Consider the following 18,071-nt stretch of genomic DNA (forward strand, 5'->3'; position numbering starts at 1 on the left):
AGTAGAATAGAGAGAAAAAAATCATGATTTGTCAAATTAATTATCGATGACGATATTTTCAGCTGCATTCCATATAAATTGCAATGCTAACACCACAAGCACCGCTAGGTGTTATGGGCCATGCACTACCCCTGCTGGGATTAAGGTGTAAATGTACCCTGGGATATGTATTAACCATGCTAGGATTAAGGTATCGCTTATAACCTGCATTTTGTGTCTGCACCAACCAACCAGCTAACAGGTGTACACTCACAGAAACCAATATGTCGGTGGCATTGAACCCTATGAATGATGCTGTCCCCTTCCCTTGTACCATACACGACCTTTGCACTCAAGTTTGATAAAGATAATCTCAGCAATTTTTAATTTTTTTATTTCTAATCAACAGTAACGTTCACAATAGCATTATATTGTTAATATGTTTTTGTATTCGTAGCTGTCCCTGCCGGTGCACGAACTGGTCCAAAAGTGGAGTTAAAAGTTCGTCAGTTTGCATGGCAAAAACTTTAATTGATCCTACTGTAAAGGCAGGATGACTTATTTACAATACAGTACGTTCATTCTTGAATGGAGTGTTCATAATCTTGCCGAGTTTGCAAATTTTTCTAAATCTGTCAATAACGGGTTAAGGAGTTATTTGTGTAATTAACATGTTTTGTTTGTTTGTTTGTTTATTCCATGTGCTCCTCCACTAATGCTGTAAAAATTAACCCTTGATAAAATTAACCGCAATCATATATCCTTCTGTGTGTGTTTTACTGTGTGTTTGGAGTGTCTTTCCTTAATTTTAATGTTTACACCCTTGTAAAGTTTTCCGGTGTTAAGTAAAATTTGGTGTGGATAAACTAATAATGTTTCAAAAAACAAGACGAAGTTGGACTTGAACTGATCAAGACAGATGTGAGTTATATGGCATTCGGTCGAGGTGGGGGTGTTGTACAGGAAGCTATCATGGATTGTTTTCATTTGATATTGACTTAAAATACACCAGACCTATCCTTGCTCTCATGATTGATAACCAAGCATTTTTAGTGAAATGGGGGTGTAGGCGTTATAGGTCAACCATTCTGAATCTGTCATGGTATCAGTTTTTACATAATATTCTTTTAAATCCTAAAATTTGCAAAATTTTAGTTTGAATGAGTCCAACTTTCCATTTCTTGATTCAGTGACTTGCTTGAGGCATGACTGGACTTTTCTGTAGTTGTAGACTTTTAGGGAAATAGTATCCATGGGTTTGAATTGGTTTGTAATTTAGAACCCATGTAATTGAAAAGTTAAAAATGTGAAATTACAACCTGAATGCTTTAAGGTACGTTGAGAGAAAACATGAATGCATCATCACTTGGAAGTGTTATTTAGTAAAACTTGAAGTGGGCTTGAATTGGAGAGTTGCTAAACCACTATCTGTGATTGGTGGAAAGTAAATGATTAATTTGCATTGTTGCCTGGTAACATGTTGGATAATTTACATAGGTGACAAAGGGACTGTTGATCATGTAGCTGATGCATGCTAAGCATAATTCCTGCATTCTGGGTAGGGGGCCGGACCTCAGTGAATTTTCACTTGTGAACAAGTTTGGTTATATATCAGACAGCACAACAAGTAAACAGACAAGAAATCACACAATGAGTTGATTTTAAATCATAAGTCAATTAAAGATAAACACAAACATTGGCAATAAAATATTTTTATGTGCCACGAATGGCTAGCTTAAAAATCAATATGCATTGAAGTGGTCTTACATTTGAAATCACAATACGTTGTCTTCTCATTACTCACACGTGCTCTGTGTGCAGTGAGTGCCCCTGCTGTCAATAACAATTGAACAAAGAACATGGCAAAAAGTTTAAATGTTGTTTTCGGTTGACACAGTATGTGTATCAACTGCAGATAAGTTATAAAGCCTGTAAAACTTTTAATATGAATTTTACATTCATTATTGGGGAGGGAAGGGGGTCTGCAGCAAAACAAAGAAATTACGTTTTCCATGGGTCAGATTGTCTGTAAAATTATAATTTCAGCAGAAACAGCCATGCTCTTCAGATTTTTAGAAAATGTCTTTTTACAAAAATCCTTAATTATTTCCCACCATATTTTTAAACATAAAGATCTACACTTTCCACATGAGTAACAGGGCTCATAATCTGGATTTGGGAGAGAAATGAAATACTAATGAAAAGAGAGAGTTAAAAATGACCTCAAAATGTATTATTCCTGTCAAAATATATTATTACTTTGAAGAATGATGTTTAAGTGTCTTTTAATAATGAGACAAAAAAGTTGACTACCAAAATCCTTAAAGCTGAAGTGAGATTTAATATTTCTGTGCTGAACACAGTAAAAGTTATGTAAGCATGCCATTGAATATGTATTGGTACCTATTATAACAAGGAAATGTTGAAAATATTCCGGATTTTACACAGTAATTCATGTGAAGTCTTCACTATTTACAGAGCAGAAAATTGGACAGGGCTGATTGTTTTAGTTGAAAAATCATGGCTTACCCCTGTTGCTGTTTAAGAGTATTCTCATTCAAAGCTCTGATGCAAAATCTGATAAAAAGATTACATTTATGTTTTAGTTTTTAAAAGTAAAATATCTTTCATTGTTGCTGATAAAATATGGTGCAGAATTCTCAAAGCAGAATTTTGCCTCCAGAAAATAAGAGTGCTCATAAAGTAACCATTTGAAATCATTTTGAACATTCCATCTGTATTGTGCTACGCCAAAGCTAACTTTGTCTCACCATCTTTTTCTTTGTGTTTGTGTGTTTTTCTTTTTCGTCCACAGGTGATATGTTTGCCCATCATCGTCACCGGCCCGAGTCAGATTTTGAGATGACCCCTGTCGGTGTTCCCATGACAGCGGCGGCTAAGGCTAGGATGTCGGAGAGACATGAAGTGGTGGTCCCACATGAATATGCTGTCAAACACCCTAAGCCTTTCCGCTAATTAAAAAAACCCTGAATTTTATTTCAAATCGAAGGAAGCAGTCGACAATAAATGGGAATCAAGCACAGAGGGCGCTGTATCGGTTTGACTGACTGTTTTGTCAAAGCATTTAGGGAAAAAAAGCCCAGACAGACTGCACCTGACGCTTTAAACGGTGCATGCACGCTGCTGTGAAAACTTTTATGTTATATCTGTGGTGTCAAGGAATTAAATAAACTTGTGTTGTGTTTATACACTCTCTAATTTGCTAATGTGGTGGTGGTTTTTTTCATCGTCTGTGGTGTTGCTTCTCTTATTTATGTTTGTCTCTCTAACGCTGTCTGCTGTGTGTTTAACTCTTCCCTTGTACAGTATCATGATGGACAATGTTGAGATGATGAACAACAGGGAAAGTCCATGACTTTGTGCCTGGATGATTGATAGGTATTTTTGAAAACATACAGAAGAGTAATTCATGTCTTGTAGAAAAGGGCAAAGATAGAATTTCGGGAAGAAAAAGATACATTATCATGGAATTTAATTTGCTCATACATTGGAAAGGAATAACATTTCAAAAAAAGAAAATTTTCATACTGATATCGGAGTTATGATGTCATGATCCCTCGATAGGAAAGTACTTAATGCGGTGATAACATACTTTGTTCAGATTGAACTGTTGATAAAGCACAGAACATGGTCAGCCAGTTTGTAAAAATCTGTTGTAACAATACCATGTACTGAACAGCAATCCAAACTGGATAATATTTGTGACATTTTGTTGAGTTTAAGATTTTTACCATATATGTCTATACCATAGTTACTTGTTTCTGAAAGACTGCTTATCACATCGATATGACACTGTCATGGAAATACTGTCTAAAAACTGACACCCTTAGAAACAGAAGATTGATGTAAATATTGTTGTGAGAATAATGCGTTGATTTCGTGTCACGAGGACATGACCCACCTAGTAAAATACTCTGACATGTCTGATGACAAGACAAGTGGATTACGGTAATACAGAAAAACAAATCCATGCCCTGAAAACACTGAACGGCATTTCAGACCTAATATAAAGTTACATAGTATTTATATCAGTATTCCGGCATATGTATAATTTGCAATTTTAGTGTAAAGCTGACCATTGACTGAAATATGACAAGTATACTTCATACTGCATGTCCATTCAATTAAATGTACATTTTCAGTTTTAGCAATGTTTTTATTCAGTTATGAATCTCACTCTACCATCTATCTATCTCTCTTTGTTTTCTGTATTTGGTGATGGTTTCTATCGTATCAATGCAATGTTTGTTCTAAGTCTGTTGATGTTTAGTGGGATATTACCTGCTGTGTGTCCAGTTAAAGTGCTGATATGGTGACGGTGGTGGTAAACCTTGTGGTAGCTGGGGTAGACACTGCTTGATAGATATGTTGTGAGTTTCTTTGGGCTAGTTTCAGCTCACGCAAAATGGTCAACCAAATCTAGCATAACCATTCGCAAAGGCAACAAAAATGGGAAAGAAAACAAATACCAGCAAGATAAACCATGAAGAAGAAGGTAGTAGTGTCACATCCCTTTGAAAGATGTCTTGGAACAAACCATTGTAATGTTTGCTGCCATATCCAGATATGCCTGGATCAAACCACTCTACTGAAGGGAGATTAAAGATGCAAAAATTTTTCATCTAACCGTAGATGATGTGAAAACTGACCACAGTTGTTGATGAAGACTTTATGATATTTGGCAGCATCCTAAGACTTCTGCCAGTGACAAATATCACAAAAGGATATCTGACAGAAATTGTGGAAAGAATCACCAGAAGTGTCCTTGATCTGTGTTTGCAGAATTGTATGTAACTGTCCTACTTTCACAATAAACATTTTTCCTATGAAAACTATTTACAGTTTTGATTTGATTTTTGCAAAAAAACAAAATGAAATTATCACACTTCTAGATGGCTTTAGTGAATTTTTGAATTCTGCATTCTGGAAAACAACAAAAGAAAACTCTTTATTGACCTGTACAATTCTGAAAGCTTCCCATATTTAACGCATCATAGATTAAAAAAATGTTCCATGTATTTGTTGTACCAAATGATTTTGTAGTTGAGCAAAATATTTATATGTTTGAAAATTTACTCAGAACCTATTTTGGTTTGTCCTAGAGTAGTGTACCATATAAAGAATCACGTTTTGTATCCTTTTGTAGAAAAGTACTATCAAATTTATCCTTTGCAATCAACCTTAAAGAGTAAGTTTCTGAAAACCTCACAAAATCTCTGCGCAATATATAGACATCAATTTTTCTTGTTTTGCAATCAAGGTCAGAAACCCTGCCAAATCAAATGGAAGTTATATATTTCAGAGGAGTATGTCACGCAAAAATCATTACATTGGTTTATAATGATTATTTAGACTGCCTGGGCAATATGAGAATTGATAAACTTGTTGTCGGTCATTTTGAGCTTTCAGTGTCCAATTAGATGCAAGCATGTCCAGTGTTGAGTCAAATATTAGCTAAACAAGGACTACTTATTCTGAATGCATAGAAATTAAGTTTTGGATAGACAATCCACACAGTAAATTGGCAGCATTTCTGGCGGTGATTGTATTTATATTTGTATATTTTCTTAATATCTCAGATCACTTGGTAAATTTATTGTCAAAGATTTAATAGTTTTTGAAAAAAAGACTCAAAATACGTATGCAAGGACAAAGAGTTTTTATCGTGAAAGGTATCATTCCATTCTTTACATAAAATGATGTGAGAGGTGACTCCATGGATTTACAAATTCCAAACCATTTCGGACCACTAGGTTCTGTGTTTTAGGATTCAAAATGTACTTCAATCTTGTGAAGGATTGTACCTGCCAAAATGATGGCTCACTAAAAGAAATATCTGACCTTTGCCCCACTATAGTTTGGCCCAAATCCATTGTTATCAATGGCCACTCTTGACCTTTTCACAGGGAGTTAGGGGTGAACAGGTGACCTGCTGGTGACCTATGACATCATGCAGAGATTAACCCCAGTACAGAGTACAAAAGGTTGTAGTGTGCTCTGAAACTATCAGATGCTGGCTGGCATTCACAAAAGTTTGTCACAATGTACAGGTCAATCCTCCATAAGTTTTTGACAATATAGAACTGAATAAATTTTATGCTATGATTGATTTTTTTCTACTTCAAAATGGCAGGCAGGTGAGAAGTCTTCTCAATCTTAAGATTTGTCTTCAGGACTTTTGAGTTTACAGTGTGAGTGTGGAAATGTCATAATTTTCTCTTGCAAAAAATATCAGTTTGATGATTATGTAAGACCAAAATGTAAAAATAAATCAATGTAAATAGAAGGATTCCTCAAGTTTGATCCATGTATTTGCTGAGTGCATTTGTATAAAATATTTCTTGTCAAATATTCCCATGTATTTTTATGTGGCTATGGATGTTTTTATCACAGCGATGTGTATCAAGGGAGGCATAAGGGCGCCCTCTGTGTCAAGTCCTCATCTTTTACATTCTCTGCCACCATGTCAAATTATTTACATTTTTCTTAGATGATGGAAATCACATGCCAAGTAATCAGATTTTCAACCCTATTTTCAATAGTAGCAATTTAGAATAATTAGCAGCATTTCATAAAATGCAAAAAAAATTTAAAATCTTTGGTAAACGTACATGTACCACATCTTTGCATTTCTAGCCTGCAGTGATATCAAAATATCCATTATCCAGTGACTGACTGTATTACAAAATGTGTTCAATGAAACATATACTATTACATTCTTGATGTAATCTGTACTTTTCTTGATGGGGTGGTGGTAATTTTAGGTTCTCTCTACAAATTTGCCAACTCAGTACACCCATGCATATAGGTGCAGTGCATCTTTTCCACAGTATTTGAAACAAGTACGGTTTGTCTTTAGTAATGAGGCAGGGGTTCAATCAGTGCATTGGTTTGGTTCACACTTCCCACATAGCCAGGGTATTGAAACTCACAAAAACCGCTCCTGAAGAGTTTTTATTTCAAAGTCACAATCAGTTGAGAAAATGATGAAATACTGTTTGAGGTAAGCTATGAAATGACAAAAAAGATACCATTTGAAAAACAATGCATCAATCGAGTTGCGTTGAGGGGCCACTCACTGTACTGTTTAGGAATCAAGAGCAACTAGTTATGAATGAGGTCAGACACTAGCAATTCTCATACACATTGCAACGTTTGCAGCCCAAGCTACAGCTGCCCCTATGAACTTTGTGCAGTATTCCTGGATTGATTGTTTAGAAAATTAATTTTTGATTATTAGTGAGCATTGACATATAAAAAGTCAAAGCAGGTTGTAAATATGGACGTGAGGAGTGCTCTATTTCTCAACAACCTCACATGTATGACAATTTTTTTAACTTTCAAAGTGCTGTAAATTAATATTTCTTTCAATCACTTCCATGAATGACTTTTATCACGTACCAAATACAAACTATATATTCCTCAGTTCTATTGGTAAAATAGTTACCCTATTTGTTATTTAAAGAGAGAGAGAGAGTAGATTATATGTTTACAAATAAAGTTATGTTTTTTGTTTTGAAGGTGAAAATGTGTCCGAGTTTCTTATTTCAATACTGTTGCATGATCTAATGCCACAATGAGAGTTCTGTGATGTCAAAAATAATGGTATGTCACTGTCAGGTTTAAGTCTTGTGCAATTCTGTGTTCTTTACACTTTCTGACACCTGTATGTTTGCTGGTCTTTCTGTGAAATTCCATGAAAGCAGCAGGTTCCCTGACTTTTGTATGGTGCTTACAATTAATATACAGCATGGAAGGTAGAATATGCTTCACAGATTATCAGACTCTCAATATTTTTCAATAATTTTCTATTGTACATGTGTGTGGACTCATTTGTGGAACCCTATGGAGTAAACGATCTCTTCACTTTATTTCATTTTTCAAAAATAGAGATGAAACAAAATGGCCATGATGAATTTCAAATACCAATAGAGATAAGGTAACTACTTTCTCTAATACTCCAAATTCCCTATGCCCAGTAACCCCTGATGTTTATTTGGAGAATGGCTCAAAGATTTCCTTGAATCACATATTTCCTTAGAAGGGTAATAGCTGTGACTTTTGATAATATTTTCATTTATTTTTGTTCTTTATGACGAGCACATGTTGATGGGCAGAGTATTAGCCATACAAACACTATGCCATGTTATTGTTGATAAAGTGAATCCTAGTCACCAATAATATTCAGTTGTCAACGGCAACATGTATACAGGCTGTGTTGGAAGTTGACATTATGGCATTAGAGCTGATTTGAGTAGTTGAATAAGAAACTATCTATTAAACAGACAACAAAAATACTGAAAAGTGCATCAAAAGTCACCGCTGGGGGAGGGGACTGTAAAGGGGAAATAATGAGTAACTACAGTCTGTCTTCAACCCTTTCACCACCATGGTTTGGCCCAATCCATTGTCATGAATGGTGATTTTGGACCTGTTTACAAGGATTTGGGGATGAACAGGTTAAAAAGCCAAGAGCTTGCATGAGAAGACAATGCATCATACAGGACTAGACACTGTACAATAATGACAGACACAAAAGTAATTCTGGATTCAAAGTCTTTTATTTTTTTCTGCGGAGGAAAGATACTACTATACCAATAAATAGAACCTCTTGACGAATGATTGGACCACTTGACAAAGATTTCCAAGTTCTTTTGCTGTTACTCGGCAGGTATCTGTATTACTGTGACACGAACTCGGAAAACCGATTGTCGAGAGTGAACCTTCCCACTTCAATGGACTCAAATCCAAATATGTGGAAGACCATTTCTAAGTACCCTTCAGATGTAAAACAACAAATCATACATACACTGACAATCTTGACTGTTTTTTTTCTTGAAGAGGTCTTAATCATACGTCAAGAGAATCAAAAACAAAGGAAAACGGTTTTGTTACAGATTCTAGTTGGTAATGAGAAAGAAAAAAAGACCAGTTCTGAACAATTACCTAAATTGAAAATCGGCAAAGTGTTTTTTTTTAAAGTTTTTTTTTGTTTGAATTTTGGTTATATTTTTGGCTATACAGGAACCATACACACTATGATGAAACACACACCAAATTTTGGGGTTATTTCTCTCCATTATCAGTAGTTTTTTTCTCTTGTAAAGTATACTTTTTTGAGCATTTTTCGGGGTGCCTTAAAATGTCATGTAAAATTAAAATCTCTCTACAACTGGTATTTCTTTAAAATGCTTTTCGACACCCATAAAAATGATATAGTATTACTTAAAACAGAACTATATAGGAAACTCAAAAATAACAAGATCAAAAAAATTAAAATATCTCCACTTTGAAATATACATTTCTTTTAATTTGCTGGACACTTTGCCAGTACAAATTTGAAAGCCTGGTTATCCTACCATGCATTGCAGGATCTAGTCGCCGTCTCTCTCTAGGTACACATTTTCTCATGATTGCTTTAGTTACATTTAGAAGGCCCTCTAAGCGCAAAATTGCACAGCGTTTAAAAACTTTGTGATTTAAGTCTAGGAGAATTTGTTTTCAAAACTTCAAGCTACATGCAGGTTTTCCAGTTTTCTCCCCCTCCTGACGAGTATCATGTTCACCCCTCTCAAGCAATGGTTTATTCCCCTGGCAAATCTTTATACAGGGGTGAAAGGCAAAGAGGATTGCAAGACATAGGGGTAGGGGGTGAAGGTTCGTTATTGAGACACCTGGGCCACACTGGAACCACAAATACCTGGAAAAATAAACGGGAGGAGATAAAATTTCCAAGGCATGAGAGAATACAACGCTATGCTTTCTGTATGTCTTTAGCTATCAGTGTATTGCCAATGCAGTAAGACATTGTCATAGTGGTTTCTATTGCATATATAAAAGTAATTATTTCACACTACCATTTAGTCTGGTCAGACCTAACCTCTAAACTAACTCATATACAAACTAAATTATAATAACTAGAATCTCTTTTACATGGTTCTTTTAATAATATAGGGCAGGTTACCCACAGTGTTTCTCTGCACATCTACGCTCGTTAGTTTTTTTTGGAGACAGAAAAAAGTGAACTTTCAACTCGACACATCGAATGACAAGTCAGTTTACAATCACTTGGCAACAATCACTGTGACAACAGTTGTCATGGCGACTTGTAGAATGGAAAGAGAGAGAGATAGAGAGAGAAAAGGTTTATTAGATGATTTTTAGGCACTAATTGATGGACAATATTTCTTTAAGTTTTAACACATAATTAGTATTCTCCCCTACCAACAGTTTACCACTGAACTTGTTTAGAAGCACACAGGTCACAAATGCTGTTCAAAGATTTGATTAAAAGGTGTGACGATGCACATTGTGTGCTACTACAACAGTGTGAAATGACAAATCTAATCAGTGACTACATGGCAAAGGACACATTCAGCACCTTAGACAGTCATTCATCCACCCCTCCCAATATTTTGTTTTGTTTCAGACATTACTTTCTCTCTGAAAAATCCAACATTGTGATTACTTGATCATATTTTAAAGTGAGCGGTCATTGTACACAGATGAATGTGTCACCAAACATTTTCTATTCCCCGTCTGAATGATATAACGGTAATCAGATGCTGTTGTTTCAGTAGACATACTTTCAAACACTTTGGTTTATCAATAAAACACGAGAGTATCTTGATCTCATAAGCAAAGGGAACAAGTTCATGGAAAGTAAAATTGTTTGATAATTGCCTAAGACTTGAAAACTACCGTACTACTCATTTTTGTTATTTGGATTATTCTACACAGATTTTGCCAGTTTATGAATTACCAAGTAAATTTCCAAATATTTTCTATACTATTGAACTTGTCCTCTTGCCTAAACTGTGAAATGCAGTCAGGTTCATCTTTTTCCATGAAAGCGCCCCTGGGGTTGGACTTACGTACTGTGGTGAAATGGTACCCAAACTCCTTCCTAGCTCTTGAAAAAAAAAACCCTTCCGGGAGTTCTCTATACTCCTAACCACCACTGTTGTAATAGCACACGCATACAATGCATGGTTTGTGCAAAGAGTAAAAAGCCAACCAACAACACACCAATCCAGACAACTTTTTTTAAAACTGTACCCAGATCACAAAGAAAACGTTTTTCCTTCAAGTCTAGTCAAGTGCTGAACTTTCAAAATAACATCAATCTTTTCTCTCTATCTGTTCAAATCCGATCAAGTTCACAGCTTTACAGATCAGCTGATCTGGCTTTACACATTTCATCAAAGTCTCTCTAAGAGCAGTATACTGAAGACCCAAACACCTTTCCCCAACCCACTTTATCTCATGATCAAGTTTACAAAAAATAAACGAACACCACCTGACTCGACCACACCACACAAAAAGTGCCCCCTCCTGTCCCTCGCCGTGAACTGTGAACTCTAAAATGATTATATATTCCGGTGCACAGTCAATATGAAAACACGTCGCATAGCACACCACTGGATTACAATCATCAATACTTGTAATACTATATATGTATGTGTGTGTGTGTCCGAGTGTGTTTGAGTTCCACAGAACGCCCCTCACAAAACGTCTCCAGAGAAGAATTTACAGTGAAAAAATTGCACATTATTTCATCAAATATCTTGCTTTGTACAGAACATTCAATTTTTTTGACTATAGACAATGCGTGATCAAGAATCACAGAAAGCATCTTATAATTACACAAAGTTGAACTGCCTTCCAATTTCTACATTTACAACATTCACAAAGAAAGAAAAAAACATTCTTTACAATTCCAAAAAATCTTACCCAAACATTTTTCCTCTGACAAGATTTTGAATACAAAGGCTTTCTTATTTTTGATCCAGAACTCCTGTTTTTTGCCATCATCCCTCACATTTTGATTCACTCAGAATGAAGATGGCAGTCAAGGCAGGGGTTCTGAAATCATACCATCAATTGTTGCATTTTTTCCTTTCGTAAAAATCCATCTCCTGGCGGTCGGATGATCCATCTTTTTTATCCAGATGGCAATTCTGGACAAAAAGGGCTGTCAAGTTTGAGATCAGATTTTTTCTCCATTCTCTTTTCAACTGCATAATACTCTGTACCAACATCACAAAGTTTCAACGGCCGACAACCACAAAAACTTTGATTTTAGCACCATTTCACAATATGGAAATTTTATCATTTTTCTGTAGTGTCTTCTTTCAAAAAGATATGCTTCAAGCCATGCCATTTTTCTCTAAAACTGCTGATTCCATAATTCCTTTCACCCAACTCTCACCACAATGTCTATGTTAACCTTCCATTAAAAAAAAGTCTTCAACACCCCTATTTCCTGACTTTTTTTGATCTAATCCTATTGAAAACTATAGGTGGGCCAGTTTACCCTATACTCAGAAATAGGGGTTGGGAAGCATTGAGGAGACTGGAGTTATACTCGGTAAACTCATAACCTGGCAATTTTTTTTTGCTAACTTGGCATCCTAGAGAATTTACCCAACCAGAAATCTCCAGTCCCGACAATGATCACATCCTTCAGAAGGCAAGTTACAAGACAGTACACAGTAGATTACATGTCTCTTTGTTTCTTAAGAAATGACAAAAAATAAAAAAATTCTACTGTGCAGATACTTGCAGAGATATTGATTCACACAAATTTGACATATGCATACAGATAACATAGTATATTATCACACTAAATAAGCTGAAACTTATGTTTCTCTTCGTAGTTTTTTTTTCCAAAACTTTTCTTCTCCTTTTTTTTTGATAGTTTTAAATTCAGTAACCAGCTAGCAACTGTTTCCATGGCAACCACAGACGTCTCAAATCTTTCAGCAGAGAATTGACGATTTCTTTACATGTACATATTTGTTGGTTGATGAGTATATAGTATAGCTTAGAATGAGATCTGTGTCCTGAAATTTATGGTGTGTAATTTACAATGTGTGAGAGTCAATTTTACCTTCTTTTTTCCATATGACAATGAATATACTCAACATATGATAGTGTGCATTGATTAATTTCTACGCATATAATATACTTTTTTTTGACTATTTCAAAAGAGTGTGTTCAGAGTAGAATGTATTTTAATACCTAGGATAACTTGATTATGTTTTGGTTATGAATTTATTTTTGGTTAACTTGATACCACTGTCTACATAAACATTTTAATTTTATTTTTTTTTACAGGTAAACCTACTTTTTCGCATCCATAAAGAATAATGCAATTGACAAGAGAAATACAGTGCACGAGACACGCACATCACGCGAGAAATCGACAGCACGGCTCACTTGTAACTTTTGTTTTGGCAAATGATTTGAAAAAACATGAATTTCGTTGCTGCGTCTGCTCCTACACATGCCACTGACACCCTGGCATCGTCTGCTGGTTGTCATGGAAACAGTTACTGTTGGCAACCAAAGTATGGAAGAGATAGATGATTGAAGTTGCGTCTTTTTTTCCCCTATGCAACTTGGAGAGCTTACGTAGCAGCTTTCTACTATTCTTGATAGTTTTTTTGTTTCTGTTGACTACATCTACTGGTTTGACCATCGTTTATACATTTTTCTACTACCTGATGACTTGGTTCTTACAATATGTATTTTTTTTTTTTGAAGAGTTTTAACGTCTTTTAATGTGTGTTTCTTGTTTTTTTTAACCATCAGCTCGAATGGTTTGGTCTTTTTTCGTCTTGTTGTTCTGATTCCTCTTGATGCTACCAAATTTACCGAATAGACTGTGTACACTGTTCATGATAGGGCCAAGACTCCAGTTCTGAAAAGAAACAATGTAAAAAGGGGAAAAAAATCAGTGGTGGATATTTGCTGAATCGGTCACTGCAGGTCCTTAAAAGTGTAGAATTAAACATTCCATAACAGGGCACCAGTGTATTTAACACAACTGTCTGCAGCAATCATTGATTTTGGTCTCAGTGAGTGTAAAGCATCGATGCTATGATTTTTAGAAGTGTGAGTATAAACATGTGACAAATTCAGTCTATGTCTAGCTGTCAATCACAAGGGGTCTAGCAGTGAGAAAAAAATCCAATTACATTCAATTTGTTCCACCGTGCATAGATACGTTTCTTACATCGGTTGAAAAATCTGAACATTGACATAATTCAGACTCCTTGAAACCTAAGATTTCCGTCAGCTGTCTAGACATGAAAATGTTTTGGCATTGCCTAATATAATTATGTATGAAAATTGAAAATGGTCCATGTAACTTAACTGCATTAAAATGTCACACTAATGAACACACTGCTGAAAAAACATGTGATCAGGTTTTCACCAGATCAATGAACCCTGGATGAGAATCCAATCGCATGAGGGCAGTCATTCAACATCGGCCATCATGAATTCTATCGAGGTCAAACACGGAATTTCAAGAAATGATTATTGCCATAACATTTGGTTTTCAAGTTTTCCTGGCATCAATCATTTTTCCTGAGATCTGCCAGATGCACTGAGAAGCAAGAAACACACTCCTAGAACCTTAAGTTGCCGGATCAACTTTCAGTGACTGTATATTCTGGTATGCATTTCAACTCACCAGGAATTTTGACAAGGATCTCCCCGAGGAGTGGTTTAAAAATCCAACCACTTTCAGAAGGCATGCAAACATTGTTCAATGTATTATTCATGTCAATTTTTTTTGAAGTTTTCAATTTCCAAGCAAATCAGGGTCAACAAATCTCCTACAGTTCATTTCACTGAAACTCTTGATGTATTTGCCAGTTTTTTGTTTGTTCTGTCAGTAAGTACATCCCGTTGTTCTACTCCCAAAGGCAAGTGAAAATACCTATAGTTGTTAATGAATATTGCCTGCATGTGAATATTATGCAATATTACTGTCATCAACTGAATTTTTCAGCCACACTGGACTTTGTTTGTCAAAAATTATACTCTTTACTGTACACTATGCACTGTAGTTGATACGTTATATTTCAACATATTATACTATAGAGAAAAAGAAACTGGAGTGTGTTTCCTCGAATACAAAAACATGCAACTTGCATCAGAAATTAAACCTATCGTCCCCCTGCACAAGTAGCAGATACATGTATATGTAAGGGCATCCCTTTATGCACGAGTAAAAGACCTGATCCATACAAAATCTCAACTAACTATTTTGATTACCCACACAAGGTATACAACTTGCTTTGTAACACTGATAATCTATCACTTTCCCTCTGAAAGTTCAAGTTCACACGATTTGATTTCTCACCTTGTTGTCCTGATTGTTCTGTGATTTGTTTGAGTTGATAGGTTTGGAGTCCAGACATTTCTGGTATCTCAGTTTACAAGCAGCTTCTATAGTCTTGGCCAGACCGCCGGCCGAATGCTCACAGTGGAACACGTGACAGCAGAACTGACTTTTACCCGAACACATGATGTAGGCAAATTGTCTGAAAAGAAAAAAAACAAAATGCATGTGCTCAAACTATCATTTAGACCCATGCAGTGCTGTCATTTGGTTTGGTTTCACAGTGTGACATAGGGTGGTAGGATCTTTACACAAATAAGTAAGGGGTGAAGGGGGTACAGAAAGCGTAATTTTTGTTTTTACTGATTATCTTTCAGTTTTCTGTGTTTCAATCAAAACATACACATTTGAGATGTCTTGTACTGTACTTGAAGAAACGCTAGGGTTTGTTCATGGTGTTCATCAGGGCTTTCCAAGGGCACCATTGCTATCTCTTCTTTGTATTTTGTGTATTGCTTATGTTTCCCATATGAGAAAAATGATCGTGCAAAGATGGCTAGACTAGACTACTGCTACATGCTAGATTTCACAAAGATTTCAACAACTGCTTGATGAAGATCTGTGTTTTGTGATATCTTGTACAATGGTGCTCTATTGATGAGATGCTTTAGCATTTAATTATGGGCATCACAAACTCATCTTTCACAAATATTACAAGTACATGGTCAGGCTCTGCGTAAGTACAAAATTTGGACATTTACATACAACAAAAGGAGAAAGAGAAAAAAGGTTGACGTCATACCTGATGTCTGGTCCTATACCGAGGAATGATAAGAACCTCACTCTGTGCTCTGCTAAAACTTCTTTTGTCTGTTGATACGAGAACAAAAATTATTCAGAGACCGAAACATTTGACATCTGTAACTATTTCACAATTCCCTTAACTCATTCTCAGCCAAAATTTGTTTGACACGGATGTTTGACCTTTACATGGGGAAATTGGAATGAACTGGTTCCCCTCTCGTATGTCGTATCTCCAACCCAACCCAAATCCTGGTTAACTTGTGTTTGGGTCAAACCATACTACTGAAGACAACGGGGTGACACCAAAATGTTTTAGCATCTCGGGTACGCTGTGAGTACAACAATTGTGTTTGATCAAAAACTGACCAGGCTAAAAAAAAACACCGCCACACAATGCACTGGAATTAATCAAATCTGCCCGAGAAAAAGTAAAGATTTCTCTGCATCAGAATCTCCCTGCATGGAATGAGAAGCATTTCTGCTTGTCAGTTCGTTGAACTGGTATCCTTGACAATGCAGCTGTGACCTTCAGACGCTGAATCTCCCATCAGCAAAAGTCATTATACAGCCATTATTCATTTCCCTGAACAAATTTTGTATACTCAGCAAACAAGTATGTTTTTCCGTGAAAAGCAGTGATTGATCGATGAAATATGGAATGTGCAGCCTATGAGTATGAACATACTAGGCATGGGTGGTAATGTGCGACACTGCAGAGACTGTGCATCCTGATCCCAAGACCTGCATGTAAATATTTGGAGCAGATGTAAAGAGACACACATACCTTGATATCAGTGACGGTGATGGTGGATGTCGCTACCTCTACCCTACACAATGCAAGCTCCTCTAACGGTTTGGAGGTCAGCTTGGCTATGGCGTTGTTGAGTGTGTCCATTCCTATACACAAACACAAAAAACCCAACAACAAAATATTATTATATAAAACATTTAAAAATTTGTGTTGTTATTAATATTATATTTCATGCAACATATCATATTTAAATAATATGTTACGATACGACAATGTCAAACAAAATGACATTGGAATTAAAAGCCTACGAGGGCAAAATTTTAACGGGCCATTGAAATTATTGAGTGAGCTATCCAGGGACTGATTTAGCAGAGTCTAGTTTCTTTAAAATGCTGTAATATCTAAAACAAGAGAAACATTAATGGAAGAATTACAGAAGCTTGAAAAGCTTTCTATAATCACACACAATCTAATGATGTTGGGGAGATACTGCATCGGCTCAAAATAATGAGAAAAACACACATAGAGTGTGGGTGGACTACAATGTGCAGTCAACCACAAGTAAAAAGGAAAACATTACTGTAATTATAGTTTGATGACAACTCAATATTCACTATTGATCCAGGAGATAAGATTACACGATTAAAATGAAATCGCTGCAATAAAATATTCCTGGTGTTATCTCGGTTGAGACCAAAGGGCTTTGTTTTAATGGACTATGCAAATGTGCCATCACGCAGTTTAACGACTTAAGTTGACATCAAATATTACTGATCAGTCATCTTCAAGACGGGGCAGGATGCAACCCTAGAAATGTACAGAAAATCTTGAAACCGCCACCTAGTGTATTATTACTTGAAAATACACAAGATTGATGAAATGCACATCACTGACACAGCCATCTCATTTTTGCCATGGTGGACTTGGCAGAGATTTGCTTCAAAGCGCGACAGGCGGAATTCAAGGAAGAAAACCCTCAGACTGATGATATCAAAAAAAGTAAACTGGGCTTTGCAAGTAATGATGCCCGCAAGACCACTGCTTATGACCCCCGTAATCACTAAGTGTCTACACTGATCACACATAAATCGACACAGGGACATCAATTTACATTGCAAACGACTCTAAGGTCAGCATATCGTCTTTTACACGGATCAGCATGCAGAAGTAGTCAATTTTGGGGAACAAAAATTGCCACAGCTGTCAAATATTCCAAGATATAATGAACTTATTGTATATTAATCAATCTACTGTAAGAGATTCTACCTTCTCTATTTCCACACAGCACTGCGTGGAGATTAAGCGTTGCTCAGATGCAAACTTCTAGATGGAGTGTTTTATGAAACACAATCACATAGCCAGACAACGCTGCAAATTCTA

The 18,071-nt window shown here is 36.0% G+C and overlaps 2 protein-coding genes across 7 annotated transcripts in view; one reads left to right on the forward strand and one right to left on the reverse strand.

Moving 5' to 3' along the window:
* Window positions 1-3,198, forward strand: part of LOC139131001 (putative methyltransferase NSUN7) — an 85,375-nt gene extending 82,177 nt beyond the window's left edge. For 2 of the 3 annotated variants that reach the window (XM_070696888.1, XM_070696889.1), the window contains exon 11: window positions 2,795-3,198. In XM_070696888.1, coding sequence (XP_070552989.1) covers window positions 2,795-2,955 — 161 coding nt within the window. In that variant the 3' untranslated portion in view covers window positions 2,956-3,198. Of the gene's footprint in view, window positions 1-436; window positions 552-2,794 lie in introns of all 3 variants that reach the window. The other variant, XM_070696890.1, reaches the window with a different exon arrangement.
* A 5,344-nt stretch (window positions 3,199-8,542) lies between these two features.
* LOC139131002 (amyloid beta precursor protein binding family B member 2-like) overlaps window positions 8,543-18,071 on the reverse strand; it is a 154,935-nt gene continuing 145,406 nt past the window's right edge. For all 4 annotated transcript variants that reach the window (XM_070696893.1, XM_070696895.1, XM_070696894.1 and 1 more), the window contains 4 exons: window positions 16,725-16,837; window positions 15,939-16,006; window positions 15,158-15,338; window positions 8,543-13,705 (listed from right to left, as the gene is read on the reverse strand). In XM_070696893.1, the coding sequence (XP_070552994.1) occupies window positions 13,586-13,705; window positions 15,158-15,338; window positions 15,939-16,006; window positions 16,725-16,837 (482 nt within the window). In that variant the 3' untranslated portion in view covers window positions 8,543-13,585. The remainder of the gene's footprint in view (window positions 13,706-15,157; window positions 15,339-15,938; window positions 16,007-16,724; window positions 16,838-18,071) is intronic.

The sequence above is a fragment of the Ptychodera flava genome, chromosome 4 (genome assembly GCF_041260155.1).
Source record: "Ptychodera flava strain L36383 chromosome 4, AS_Pfla_20210202, whole genome shotgun sequence".
Classification (NCBI taxonomy): Eukaryota; Metazoa; Hemichordata; class Enteropneusta; family Ptychoderidae; genus Ptychodera; species Ptychodera flava.